The sequence below is a fragment of the Anguilla rostrata genome, chromosome 4 (genome assembly GCF_018555375.3).
Source record: "Anguilla rostrata isolate EN2019 chromosome 4, ASM1855537v3, whole genome shotgun sequence".
Lineage (NCBI taxonomy): Eukaryota > Metazoa > Chordata > Actinopteri > Anguilliformes > Anguillidae > Anguilla > Anguilla rostrata.
In genome coordinates this window covers 1,219,863-1,233,965 of record NC_057936.1, presented here as the reverse complement: position 1 = coordinate 1,233,965, position 14,103 = coordinate 1,219,863, and the positions used below count along the sequence as shown (strand labels likewise).

Below are 14,103 nucleotides of genomic sequence, written 5' to 3'. Positions count from 1 at the left end.
TTTTCGGCGTCTGGGGGGTGGGAGGGGGAGAGGCCGGGGTTCTGATAAGTGGGACAGGCTCCACTTTTAAGTTCATCTTGCGTGTAAGTGGCGTCGTTTGCAAGCCATGATCAAACGCCTGGGGAAAATATGCAGCTTCTCTTATAAAGCGAGTGCATCAGCAGTCACCAGCGGTGCCCAATTATTCATCCTCTCTTTAACGTGCGGAAGCTGTGTGTAATCACACCTCACACCCGCATACTCTCACAGTGCGTTACCCTTCCTCTCACCGAGGCCAGGCTCCCCCCCCCTTTCCCCTGTGTTTTCTGGTTATGACCTTTGAACCCGTCGCACTGGTGTGGTGCGCAGTGCGGCTAACTCCCAGCCTCACAGTGCAGGTAGCGGGCTAGCATAGGGAGCCTCAGGCTTCACTCTGATTGGCTGATTGTGGGCTAATTCTGATTGGCCTGTTGGGCCTGTCAGGAACCCTCCTGCTACGGCTAAGGGGGGGTGGGGGAGAGAGAGGCCGTTTGAATGGCAGACTGTAAAATTGATGTACACAGGCAAAAGCATGCTCTCTGATTTAGAATGCGAATTCACCGGTAATGGCGCATTTTTAGAGTGGAAATCAAAGTTGAGGGGAATTGGAGCTGCCATTAAACGCCTCTGCCGGTGCTCCACCGGTCTCATTCGACTTAATCAGTAATTTTTCATGGACGGCGCCTAATATGCGAGTGCAAATGACTAGTGCGGTCTCGCCATTCATTAATCGAAGGGTGCCAATGCGGAATCGGTCGGAGATAACGCGGAAGTGGCTGTATGTCCTCAATTATGCAGGAAATCGCTGTTTCTCAAAACATTCAGGCACTTTTTTTCCTTTAGCTATTCATAGAGCAGCCCCACAGGAGCTGCAGAGACTCAGATTTTCTGTGTGGATCTGGAGATAAACTGGCAGCCCTACCCTTAACAACACTGCTTTCATCAAACATTTCAGATAGATTTTTATTATAGAGCATAATAGAGAATGCCTGCAGTCCCTGGTATATGTGATATGTTATTGACTCTGTCTGTTTTCCTATTATGTTTTTGGACAGTTGGATAAGATGTAAATCGCTGATCTCCTTTAAGTTGTTTTGGGGGTAAAACCGCTTTACTGGACTCATTCTGAACAGAGGAGTGGGGAAATGTTTCAGAAAATGTTCCGCGAATAACAGACCTGTCAAAGCACCTTCTTAAAAATGCTGTATTGCAGCAGATCCGCATTGCAAATGGGTTTCTAATCTCAGCAGAATTAGTTCCCAGACAGCGTCTGATTTGTGGCGGAAGGTTAGGCCTGGCCTGACCCCCGGGGATTCAGGAGTGGAGAAGTGCTTTCACAAATATTAACGCGTGTGTACAGCGCAAAAGAGGATGTAATGGGAGGTGATGGTGCGGTGTAATGGCTGGGGGAGTGGAGCCTTAAACCCCCACCCCCACCCCCACCCCCGCCCCCCAGCCCCATGGGTCCCTGCCATTGTACCCTTGAACAAAGATACTCCACTTGAATAACTGCAGTATAAATATCCAGCAGTATAAATGGATTCTGTGAAAGAATGTAAACTATGTGTGAGCACAGGTCTGTGGTTACAGAGAGCACAGGTCTGTAGTTACAGAGAGCACAGGTCTATGGTTACAGAGAGCACAGGTCTGTGGTTATAGAGAGAGCACAGGTCTGTGGTTACACAGAGAGCACAGGTCTGTAATTACACAGGGAGCACAGGTTTGTGGTTACAGAGAGCACAGGTCTGTAGTTACAGAGAGCACAGGTCTGTGGTTACAGAGAGCACAGGTCTGTGGTTATAGAGAGAGCACAGGCCTGTGGTTACACAGAGCACAGGTCTGTGGTTACACAGAGAACACAGGTCTGTGGTTACAGAGAGCACAGGTCTGTAATTACAGAGAGCATAGGTCTGTGGTTACACAGAGAGCAGAGGTAGAGGTTGCACAGGGGTAAACACAGGTGGCTCTTGGCTCATGAACACAGGTGGCCCCAGCACTGGGAGGTACATGTGGAAGAAGCAGAAAAGCAGGTGCGCTCTCTGACAGGTAATAAATGTATCAGCGCTGGAAACACCGCTCTCCTGGCCCCCTCCCTCCCTCTCCATGTGTCACGCGTGTGTGAGTTTACCCAGCGAATGTGTGTGTGATGTAGGTACTCCGCCAGAGCACTTTACCCCCCCCCCCCCCCCCATGGGCTGAGGAAAGAGATTTTAAAAGGTGCTTTTAGCGACTGACACGCCCCATTCATCACAAGCGTGCAGGTACAGGTGAGACCCTCCTGACCCCAGGAGCAGAGTGGAGTAAAGACAGGAACATCTCAGGGTTCAACACCACCACATGCATCTTACTGGCCCTGGGTTTGCTGTGTAGGTCCTGAGTGTTAGATGGGCTGTGCCTGTGTATTGGTCAGTGCTGCTGGTCAGTGCTTGTGTATTGGTCAGTGCTGCTGGTCAGTGCCTGTGTGTTGGTCAGTGCTGCTGGTCAGTGCCTGTGCGTTGGTCAGTGCTGCTGATCAGTGCCTGTGTGTTGGTCAGTGCTGCTGGTCAGTGCCTGTGTGACCCTAACACTAACCCAATCCCTCCCTGTAAAGTCACACCTGTGCTTAGGTTAAAACGTGTGTCTGATAGCACACTTTTTATGTGCTTGTGTTTTTAGAGTATAACAGTGAAGATAACGGTGAATCTCACCCTGATAAGGTGTATCTGCACCTCCTGGTTATTTATAACACATACGTTTGTGGAAACATTATTTATTCATGTTCTGAATATAACTTTGATTTTCACGGAAGTCTTCAAGTGAAAATCCCACGGAATGGGGAAAAGCATTAGGTTATCTATACATGACCAGCTTTATTATTTTTCTCATAAAATGTTTTATGTAGTATGGATTTGGATCTGTCTGCTCTAAAATTGAATTTCTGAAATTATATTTTGCGTAGCGTTCCCTAAATTGACTTTATAGACTAATAACTCCTGTTTTATTGCACAGAAATATTAAAGGCGCAAGCTTGTTGGTTTTGCATGTTGAAGTATGCGATACTCAGCCCTTTCCTCACTGGCCCTGGTTTGATTTAAACATATAAAGTATTTTTATTTTATTAAGAGCTGATCGGAGCATCAGAAACAGGATGAATGATTTAGAGAAATTGAACTATGCACATTCAAATGGTTTTATTCCCTTAATAAAACTTAACACAAAGTTTTGAAGAAGCTAATAAAATTTCCCTCATCACGTCTGGTGAGGTTGTTATTTACTTTGTGATATTATATCTACACTGTATGACCAAAAGTGTCTGGACAGCCCTTGGTCTGGGGCTGTTTCTCATGGCTTGGGCCAGACCCCTTAGTTCCATTGGTGGTAAATCTTAATGCTACAGCATACAATCACGCTCTAGACAATTCTGTGCTTCCCCAACAGTTCAGCATGACAATGCCCCCGGGCACACAGAAAAATAGTTTTGTGAATAACAGTGTGGAGGAACTTGACTGGCCTGCACAGAGCCCTGACCTCAACCCCATCCAACACCTTTGGGATCAGTTGGAAAGCCAACTGCGATCCAGGCCTAATCTCCCAATCCGTGCCCGGATGGCTGGCTGAATGGAAGCAAATCTCTGCAGAAATGCTCCAACATCTAGTATAAAGCCTTCCCAGAAGAGTAGAGGTTGTTATAGCAGCAAAGGGTGTTCCAAATCCATATTAATGCCCATCATTTTGTATGAAATGTTGGATGTCATTTTGTTGGCCATGCAGTGTATTTTTAGCATCCTGTACTCACTGAACGTACTGTGGGGAATTGAAGTGGTAACCATGGACACCAGCAGGGTTATTAATGCGGCTCGTTACTTTGTTAAGTGAAGTGGTTCAGGGGCCTCACCTGTCCCCCCCTCTGTTTGTGTTCCTGTCTTTCAGGTTTTTTAAGTACAGGTGACCAGGCAGCCAAGGGAAACTATGGGCTGCTGGACCAGATCCAGGCCCTGCGCTGGACCAGCGAGAACATCGCCTTCTTTGGGGGCGACCCGTTGCGCATCACGGTTTTCGGGTCCGGGGCCGGCGCGTCCTGTGTCAACCTCCTGACCCTGTCCCATTACTCTGAAGGTAACCGCTGGAGCAATTCAACCAAAGGTACAATGCAGGTCGCAACTTATGACAATTTTGGTGTCTGCATGCCTTCGCCTGAGTGTTGAGCTGTGGTTTGAGCTGCGGGTTTTAACAAGGGGGGGGGCTGCAGGTTTTAAGCGGGGGGGCTGCTGCAGGTTTTAAGGGGGGGGGCTTGCAGGTTTTAAAGGGGGGGGGGGCTGAAGCGATGGTTTTAAAGGGGGGGGAGCTGGGGTTTTAAATGGGGGAGAGAGCTGCAGGTTTTAAAGGGGGGAGAGAGCTGCAGGTTTTAAAGGGGGGGTGCTAGGTTTTAAAGGGGGGGGAGCTGCGGTTTTAAATGGGGGGGGGGTGGGGTTAGGTTTAAAGGGGGGTGGAGCTGTTGGTTTTTTTAAAAAGGGGAAGCTAGGGGTCTCTTTTACGGCTTCTTGGGGTTGTTTGTGTTTTTCAGATTATTATTTAAACTTATTATTTCTCGCCGTTTCTGTTCGTCCTTTTCTCTGCCCGTCCTTTTCTCTGCCCGTCCTTTTCTCTGCCCGTTGTTCTGCATGTTCACGGTTTCAGCGTTAACATCACTCTCTTCTCTTCTTGCGGAACGCGCTCAGAATATCTCTTTGCGGACTTCTGAAATTTGTTACCCAGAATCCTCAGGGGGGATTTTTTTTTTTTTTTTTTACCTCATCTCTCCTCTCCAGTCCTTTAAAAATCAATCTGTCAATTCTGCTGGAGATCAGAGGGGGACGAGCACGATGTATTACACGGAATAAACCTGTGATGGATTTCACTGGTGCAGTGAGGATTCATTTCTGTGCCCCTCATGGGGGAGGGGGGGGTGAGAGAGACCTAGAGAGACCTGATAATTAAGGATCCTGCTCCTTAAAGAAGGGGGATTTAACTTCTTGTCGCCTGTTGCAGAATTCTCAAGTCTTAAAAAAGGGGCCTGCATGGAGTAATGTGTTACACGCCTGTCGCATGCACAATCCAAAATTGTCAAAGCGCCAAAGATGGCAGGCAGGCTTCTCTAGTTCTTAATTTCAGTCTGTCCGTATCAGTCTGTTGCTTCTGCGCCTCTAAATTTAGCAGCACAGCTTTTCAGAAAGAAAAGATCGGTAGTCCCGAGAGAATACAGACAGTAGGAGTGTGGAGCGCTGTCCCTTTAAAGCGGTACTGTACCTTTAATGTGACTCCACGCCGCTGTGACACGCCTGCTCTCAGCCTAGAGTCCCTGTGGATTAACAGCACAAGAATCCCATGGTGCGCAAGACCACATTGTTTCCTGAATCTGCGATAAATGTGACTGAACAGCACGCTAGAGAAAAAAGGAAGAAGTTTACCATTGCAACGCAAATGTGCCGAACTTCTATAAACAATCCGTCTCTATCTGAAAGAGACGCGTCTAACTACGCATCACCCGAAAATACGCGTTTCCTTCTTTCAAAACTCTCTACTCATAGGCCTCCATAAGTAAAACATTTCTGTGTTTGTGTACAAAACACATTTAAATGTGCAGCTTTTTGAAGTATGAACACAGGAAAATGAAGAAAGCTGCAGTGTTTTCTAGAACTATGCTTTAAAAAAATTAATGAAATTAAGTAGACATTTTGACTGAATCTTATCGAAGCTGACCCTGCGCTCTTACTGTGAAAGATCTGTGTGCAGCAGCAGGGCTGATTCTTCTGGTCCAGTGTGTTGTCATGGCAAAGCAGAGCGTCTCTTTAATTTCCAACATATCCATCTGCCAGTTTCCCCTGCTAACCCGAACCCTAACCCCCGAACCATGACTGGCTTTACGCACCAAAAATACTTTTTTATCTTTATTTAAAACTTTTAAACTTTTATCTCCCCACTCGAACTATAAACAAGCAGAGAAGACAGAACTCGTTTTATTAATTCTACGCCCACGTTAATTTCTGGAAATGCGTACAAACGCATGCGTGTGTGTGTGAGATGCGCAGTGATTTCTTTACAGCAGCACTGTTAAGGTGTAAGTACTGCGGGGTTGTTTGAGTGTTTTATTTCTTGTGCTGCATTTCATGGGATTATCTGCAGTAAATCTATATTTACTCACTCTTTGGGTTGAACGCTAAGTCGCTTCATCCCTTAGTATTATTATTTTCCACACGTGCTTTTCCATACATTTGAAAACGGCACCGCTGTCAATTAGGAGATAATTGATTGTCAGGGTGCAATTAAAGCTGTGCGTGTGCACAAGCAGCCGTGAGCTCGATTAGGCTCCGTGCGAAGGCCTCGCTTCCCGCGCAGAAACGTGCCGCTCGCCGCTCGCCCTGTAATTAGCGGCTTATCCGATGATCACATCGGTCTCCCCGGGTGATTGACAACACCGATACGACACCGGGAACACGTCTAGACCGGGGTTTGGGAGGGGGTTTTGGGGGGGGGGTGTAGCTGTGAACAGAGGGCAGCAGGGGGTGTTTGGGGGTGGGGGGTAGTGTGTGATAATGTATCTGAGGCGTGTAACGTGTGAGCGGGGGGGGGGGTTGTGGTGTTTGGGGGATGGGCCTGTACCATGTGAACGAGGGGGGGAGGGGGGAGGGCGTTGGGGGGTAATGTGTGGTAGTGTGTCTGAGGCCTGTAGCGTGTAAACGAGAGGGTGGGGGGAAGAGTGGGGGGTTTTGGGGGGTAGTGTGTGGTAGTGCGTTCTGCGTCACTGTCCTGTCCCTGTGCTTGTGAGTGTGAGCATGTCTTGTCTGGCAGGGGGTGCGCTGTTTTTTAGGCCGGTGTCTCCCTGTCGCCCCCTGCAGGACTGTTTCAGCGCGCGATAGCGCAGAGCGGCACGGCCCTCTCCAGCTGGGCGGTCAGCTTCCAGCCCGCCAAGTACGCGCGCATGCTGGCCCGGAAGGTGGGCTGCAACCTGCAGGACACGGTGGGGCTGGTGGACTGCCTGCAGCGGAAGCACTACAAGGAGCTGGTGGACCAGGACATCCAGCCCGCCCGCTACCACATCGCCTTCGGGCCCGTCATCGACGGCGACGTCATCCCCGACGACCCGCAGATCCTCATGGAGCAGGGCGAGTTCCTCAACTACGACATCATGCTGGGCGTCAACCAGGGGGAGGGGCTGAAGTTCGTGGAGCTCATCGTGGACAACGAGAACGGCGTGCAGGCCAACGACTTCGACTACGCCGTGTCCAGCTTCGTGGACGACCTGTACGGCTACCCCGAGGGCAAGGACGTGCTGCGCGAGACCATCAAGTTCATGTACACGGACTGGGCCGACCGGCACAACCGAGACCGCCAAGACCCTGCGCGCACCACACCAGGTGGCGCGGCCACCACCTGCCCCGCGCCACCAACTCTCTGGCCTTTACCACACTCCCAGACGGAGCAGGTCCCGCTGGGCGGACGCCGCGCCGCGCGATCCACCGCTCGGCCTGCCCATGTGGGCCCACGACTTTCCTCGCCTTCCACCGTAGTTTCTAGCGCCTTCATACCTATGACCACTCGCCAAGACGGGTAGGGTACACGGCGTCGTAAACAAGCACCGCAGACCGGGTCAGTACAGAACCGCAAGACCGGGCAGTACGTAAACCACTAACACGCTTAGACGGTCATACTGAACCCTAACGAACGGTCAGTACGACACGCTAATAGAGGCTACTGTAAACCGCTAACACACACGGTCGTACGAACAGCAAACACTAACCGGTCATTGTAACACAACCGCAAGATCAGTACTGTAACTAAACATGAGACGCATACTTACACCTAAGACCGGGCGTACGTAACACCTAACAGCTAAGACGGGTCAGTACGTAAACACGCTAAACACGCTAAGACCGGGTCAGTACTGTAAACACGCTAAACACACTAAGACCGGGTCAGTACTGTAACAGCTAAACACCTAAGACCGGGTCAGTACTGTAAACACGCTAAGACACTGGGTCAGTACGTAAACACGCTAATCACGCTAAGACGGGTCAGTACGTAAACAGCTAAACATGAAGACCGGGTCAGTACTGTAAAACGCTAACCGCTAAGACCGGGTCAGTACAGTAAACACGCTAAGACCGGGTCAGTACTGTAAACACGCTAAACACGCTAAGACCGGGTCAGTACTGTAAACACGCTAAACACGCTAAGACCGGGTCAGTACTGTAAACACGCTAAACACGCTAAGACCGGGTCAGTACTGTAAACACGCTAAACACGCTAAGACCGGGTCAGTACAGTAAACACGCTAAGACCGGGTCAGTACAGTAAACACGCTAAACACGCTAAGACCAGGTCAGTACTGTAAACACGCTAAACATGCTAAGACCGGGTGAGTGCGGATGCACATGGGCGGGACATTGCAGTAAACACGCTCGTATCTGTAACTAAGAGGATGATCTCTGGCCAGGCCGATGGGAACAGTGTTTGCCTGAGTGTAGCTGCTTGGGAGCATTTAATGCAGTTTGCAGGAATCTTATTCCCTTTAAAACTGGAAACATGAAGTCAAAAGGCTCTTATGTGCTGTATATTTGTTTTACGACTGAATTTCCCATTCCCAAAATGGAGAGCTTCGAAATCTATGGTTCTATATGACACTTTCTTTGAAGAAGTAGTCATTAGCATGAGATTCCTTTCTCTAAGTTACGTTTTTTATAGTTTTGTTTCACACAGCAGATGGCATCACCTGAAACCCCTTTTTTTAATACATAACGATGCTATGGTGCAGGACCTTTATCTCAAAACTGCACGTACAATCCAGTCTCAGCTCTTGAAATGTAACAAACTGTTAATTTGCCACTCGGCCTCTGTCGTAGATGTCAGAAGCAGACAGGTGAGATATTAATTGTATAATTACTCACAGACTCCATTTTGTTAGGTAATTAATACATTTATTGATGTTTACATTCCTGTTCCTGGCAGTTTCTCTGAGAGGGTCACAGGAGCAGGTGATTGGTTAATAAGGAGAAAAGCGTTTGATTGGTTTAATAGCCGGTAGAATCACACTGACATGTGCAGACCCGACTCACAGGTCAGAAACAGTTTAGACTTCCTAAATTAAAAAAAACAAAAAACAAAATTAGAAATATTTTCTGATTTAACAGGTGATTTTGAATCATGAAAACACTCCTCTTACAGCACAATACCTTCATATGGTTGTTGTGTGTTATTGCTTATTATCACTTTGATTAAATATTCACAGTGATAATGACAAAGACTCCGTATCATACTATTGTTCCAGTTCTAGAAATACCGTGATGATCCTTTCTGGCTGCGTGTGAGATTGGCGGTAATTAAATTGCGTTTGAGGCGGCAGTAATTGGATCAGAGGCAGGCGTTGTGAGTATGGCCTGGTGCTCAGAGGTGTGTGTTGTGAGTATGGCCTGGTGCTCAGAGGTGTGTGTTGTGAGTATGGCCTGGTGCTCAGAGGTGTGTGTTGTGAGTATGGCCTGGTGCTCAGAGGTGTGTGTTGTGAGTGGCTGTGTCAGAGGTATTTTGGAGTATGCTGGTGCTCAGAGGTGTGTGTTGTGAGTATGGCCTGGTGCTCATGTAGTATGGGGGTAGGTGTGTTGTGAGTATGGCCTGGTGCTCAGAGGAGTGTGTTGTGAGTATGGCCTGGTGCTCAGAGGAGAGTGTTGTGAGTATGGCCTGGTGCTCAGAGGTGTGTGTTGAGAGTATGGCCTGGTGCTCAGAGGCCTCTGAGATGGCGTTAGGTGTTAGGTGTTTGGAGGTGGTTGCTGGGAGACGGTGACGCGCTGCTGAAGCAGATAAAAGCGTCCTTCGTGCCGCGCTTCAGCAGGTCCTGCGTGTGTGTGATTGCTCTTCGGAGAGCGGTGAGGGATGGCGCCCGTTTCTCTGCGCGGCGGCGGCGGCGGCTAGCGCGGGCCGGCGGGGCGCTAATGAGGCTCATATATAACCGCCGACGGCCTTGCCGCTCGGGCCCGGCCCTCAGATTTATGCGGCCATTTTGCATGGGAAAGGCCTGTTTATGACATGATCCGGCATGTTCCGCGTGTCGTTACGAGCCCAAGGGCACAGGGGGGGGGGGGGGGGGGGGGGGGGGGTCTAAAGCATGATGGGAAAGGGGAGGGGTCCTTAACCTCTCATAATGGGCGGAGCTATAATGAGTCATCCATAAGCGGCTCGGTCTGAATGGAGGGATAATAAAATCACAGTTTGCTGGGAAAGAATGTTGATTGGTTACACGTTGAAGAACTCTGATGGTGATTGGTAGATGCTTTCTGGAAACTTCCTGGTAATTCCCACAGGGATTCCCAGAGGCAGAATGTGGTCTGTGATTGGTGGAGCTCCTCTCTCTGTGTCCTCACAGTATGGTGACATCATAATGGTCTCATCCATATTTTATTTAATCCCTGGACTAACTGAAAAATCTGAAGGACACATTATGATTGGTTAAAATCAGTGAAGAGTAATGTGATAGCTCCACAGATCACTTTGATGAAGCCTCATTTTCCTGTCAGTATAAATGAGTGTGTGAGTGTGCGCTGTTCATGGTCACCTGTTCTAAACCACCCCCCCGCCTGCTTTGTCTTTGCAGTGACCCCAACCAGCCGGTGCCCCAGGACACCAAGTTCATCCACACCAAGCCCAACCGCTTCGAGGAGGTGGCCTGGACGCGCTACAACCAGAAGGACCAGCTGTACCTGCACATCGGGCTCAAGCCTCGCGTCAAAGAGCATTACCGTGCCAACAAGGTCAACCTGTGGCTGGAGCTGGTGCCCCACCTGCACAGCCTGAACGAGGTCACCCAGATCATCTCCACCACCACCAAGGTGCCCCCGCCAGAGGTCACCGCCAGGACGCCAAAGAAGATGCCCGCCAACACCAAGCGGCCCAACCCCACGCCCTTCCCCACCGAGAACCAGGACAGCCAGAACCAGCCCTTCCTGGTGGACCAGCGCGACTACTCCACCGAGCTGAGCGTCACCATCGCCGTGGGCGCCTCCCTCCTCTTCCTCAACATCCTGGCCTTCGCCGCGCTGTACTACAAGAAGGACAAGCGGCGGCACGACGTGCACCGCCGGTGCAGCCCGCAGCGGAGCGCGGCCAACGACCTGGCGCACACGCAGGAGGAGGAGATCATGTCCCTGCAGGTGAAGCACGGCGAGCTGGAGCGGGGGGGCTGCGACGCCGGGCACGCCCACGAGGTGGTGCTGCGCTCCGCCTGCCCGCCCGACTACACGCTCGCCATGCGCCGCTCCCCCGACGACATCCCGCTCATGACCCCCAACACCATCACCATGATCCCCAACGCCATGTCCGGGATGCAGACCCTCCACCCCTTCAGCACCCCCTTCGCCCCCAGCGGACAAAACAACACACTGCCTCACCCCCACCCGCACTCACACTCCACCACCAGGGTATAGCCAGCGGGACCTGCGGCACACTCAACCCCCCCCTGCCCCCCCCCCCACCACCAAACTTACAAAACCCACTGAGACCCAAACGAGATTCCAGGAACGTTTCTAGGTCCCGCAAACTACTTCTGAGAGGGGGGGGGGCAGCTGGAAATCTCGTTTAAGGTTCAAAGGGAGACTCATCGTTTTATATTGTGTAAAAAAAAACAAATAGATACAAAAATATTGAAAACTAAAATTTACAAAAACAAATCGCGAAGGATAGTTTTTTTTTGGTCTCTGGTACCCTTGGGGAAAAAACACAGTTGGGTAAACTTTTTGGCGAGACTCACTTGGATCGGTCTTGGGAATGTGTCTGGATGTATGTTGTCTGATTTGAGGAATAAAAATAAAAAACCAGGAGAGGCGAAATGAAGGAGGGAGAAGGAAAAGAGTGGAGGAGGAGGAGGAGCTTTCTGAGCTTTCCGACTGGGAGATGGCCGTGGGAAGCTCCCTGAATTCCCACCTGGAGGCGGAGCTAAGGTGATATACTCTTAAAAAAAAACAACACACAAAAAAGGAAAAAAAAAAGAGAAACTGTTCGAGAATATGCACAAACGGAGACATGCTAAAGATGTCTCGGATTCTTTTCCTCAGTTTATTTTTTGGGAGACGTTTTATTGTACAGAACCTATTTACATATCTAGATATGTACACAAAGCACCAACGCTGTGTGGGGGGGGGGCGTGGGGGGGGGGGGGCGCAGCGGGCCCCCCGATGCCACCGTCTGCCTGCGGGACATTCCTGCAGACACAGCTTCGTCACACAAGTGCTGCCTGTGCGGAGTCCGGCCGGGCCGCTGGGAGATGGGTATTTTTAGCACGACGCGCATGACAATTTATCTGCTTGGTGGCTGTTCTGCTGAATGAGACGTAATTAAAATCATTTTCATCCCCAGTGGATCCCTTTGAAGAAGTACTTCTCTGATTGGCTGCTGTCCCATGGAGATATCTGGGAAGGTGATGCGGTGAAGGTGGGGGGTAGGGCGGGGAGGGGGGGGGGCATTTATGGTTTGGGGGTGGGGGGGGGGGGGTGGTGGGGTGGGGGGGATAGTGCAGTAATTACAGTCCATACACAATAGCTTGAGTGAACATGGTATAAGGACTAGTTTTGTACATTGTGTGTTGGTACAACTTTTTAATAGTGGTGAAAAACACTGTTTGAAATCCCACAGGAGGGACTTTCATTGTTTTTTCTTTTGAGTTTTGCTCATTGTTCTACGCTGTTATACATATTTGTCTTTTTCTTTTTTTTTTGATCACCTCTTGCTAATAATCAAGGCCACCGGATCTTAGACAGAGTAATATTACCCCTGCTGTCTTTGTCTTCTGTCATTTTGCTTTCTGTTTTTCTAATAATCTCTTCCTCGTTGTAATCGATTGCCCCTAATTGAAATAATTCCCTGATTGGAGCGAGGAGGCGGGGCTAAGCTGGATCACCATGTCACCTGTTTGCCAGGTGTGCCCGCGACTCAGAAGTCCTTAACCAGTAACGTGAGCACCAGGCAGATTCCCCCTCCCCCCCCACATACATTAGCGCTCCACAGTTAGGCCTTCTAGCTCCTCCCCTCGCCCTGCTTCGTTTCACAGCAGGCACACACACATACACACACACATGCACACACACACGTACGTACGCGCATGCACACACACACACACACACACGTACGTACGTGCACACACACACACCACACAACACACACACGCCACCACCACACAGCCCGCACCACACCACGCACCACGCCACACACACACACGACGCACGCACACACACACACACACACGCCTGCAGTAGTTGTGTTAAAGAGCAGCACGCCCATGTGGCCCATGTTGTGCTGAATGTGCCCGTCAGTGAATTATTCTGCCCCCAGCCTGGTGGCACAGTGATGGAGGGAGAGAGGGAGAGACAGATGGAGAGAAGGGGAGATAGAGAGAGAGAGAGTCCTCTGCTGCTGATCTGACCTTTCACCCCACACTGCCCCCCCCCCTTCTGCTTCAGTGCAGGAGGGTTGTAAATACATTTTAAAAGGAAACCCCTTCTCCTGTGTCACCTCAGTCAATCAAGACTGATTCTGCAGAATAACAGCACAAGGTCCCCTCTTAGCCCCGCCTCTTTCAAACAGATTAATAACCTACCGGGCCTACGCCAGGGACCTTCACAGGAAGTGGGTTCAGAATTCACGTGCGAGGCAGAGGGGGGCGGAGCAGAGGCCAGGGCAGGGGCCAAGTGGGGCGGAGTCTGGGAGGGGAGGGGCGGGGCAGAGCAGAGGCTGGGCGGAGCTAAGTTTAGGGGAGGGTCCCGCCTGCTGGGGAACAGATTTAAGCGATGCCAGCAGATCATCCTGCAGTGCTAATGAATGTAAAGATGTGAGTGCCATCGTCTCAGCCAACAGTGCAGTTCCCCTTTCTGTTAAATTAAACAACCCCCCCCCAGCCCCAGCCACACCCCCACCCCCTCCCGGTGATACATGCAGATAAATGGGCGGGGTGTTCACGGCTTGGTCAGTAGTAATGTAATATGCTCTTATTGTATTCTTCCTTCATAAACAGTTATTACACTTGAGCACAATAAATCATCTTTGATTACGTGGAATTGGTATCCCTGAAATGTTTTTCTTTGTGTACCT

The 14,103-nt window shown here is 50.2% G+C and overlaps 1 protein-coding gene across 1 annotated transcript in view; it reads left to right on the top strand.

Moving 5' to 3' along the window:
- LOC135254068 (neuroligin-1-like) overlaps positions 1 to 11,649 on the top strand; it is a 236,641-nt gene extending 224,992 nt beyond the window's left edge. Inside the window, exons 6-8 of the mRNA XM_064334019.1 lie at positions 3,928 to 4,113; positions 6,873 to 7,510; positions 10,560 to 11,649. Of these exons, the coding sequence (XP_064190089.1) occupies positions 3,928 to 4,113; positions 6,873 to 7,510; positions 10,560 to 11,447 (1,712 nt within the window). The 3' untranslated portion in view covers positions 11,448 to 11,649. The remainder of the gene's footprint in view (positions 1 to 3,927; positions 4,114 to 6,872; positions 7,511 to 10,559) is intronic.
- Positions 11,650 to 14,103: the final 2,454 nt, after the last annotated feature.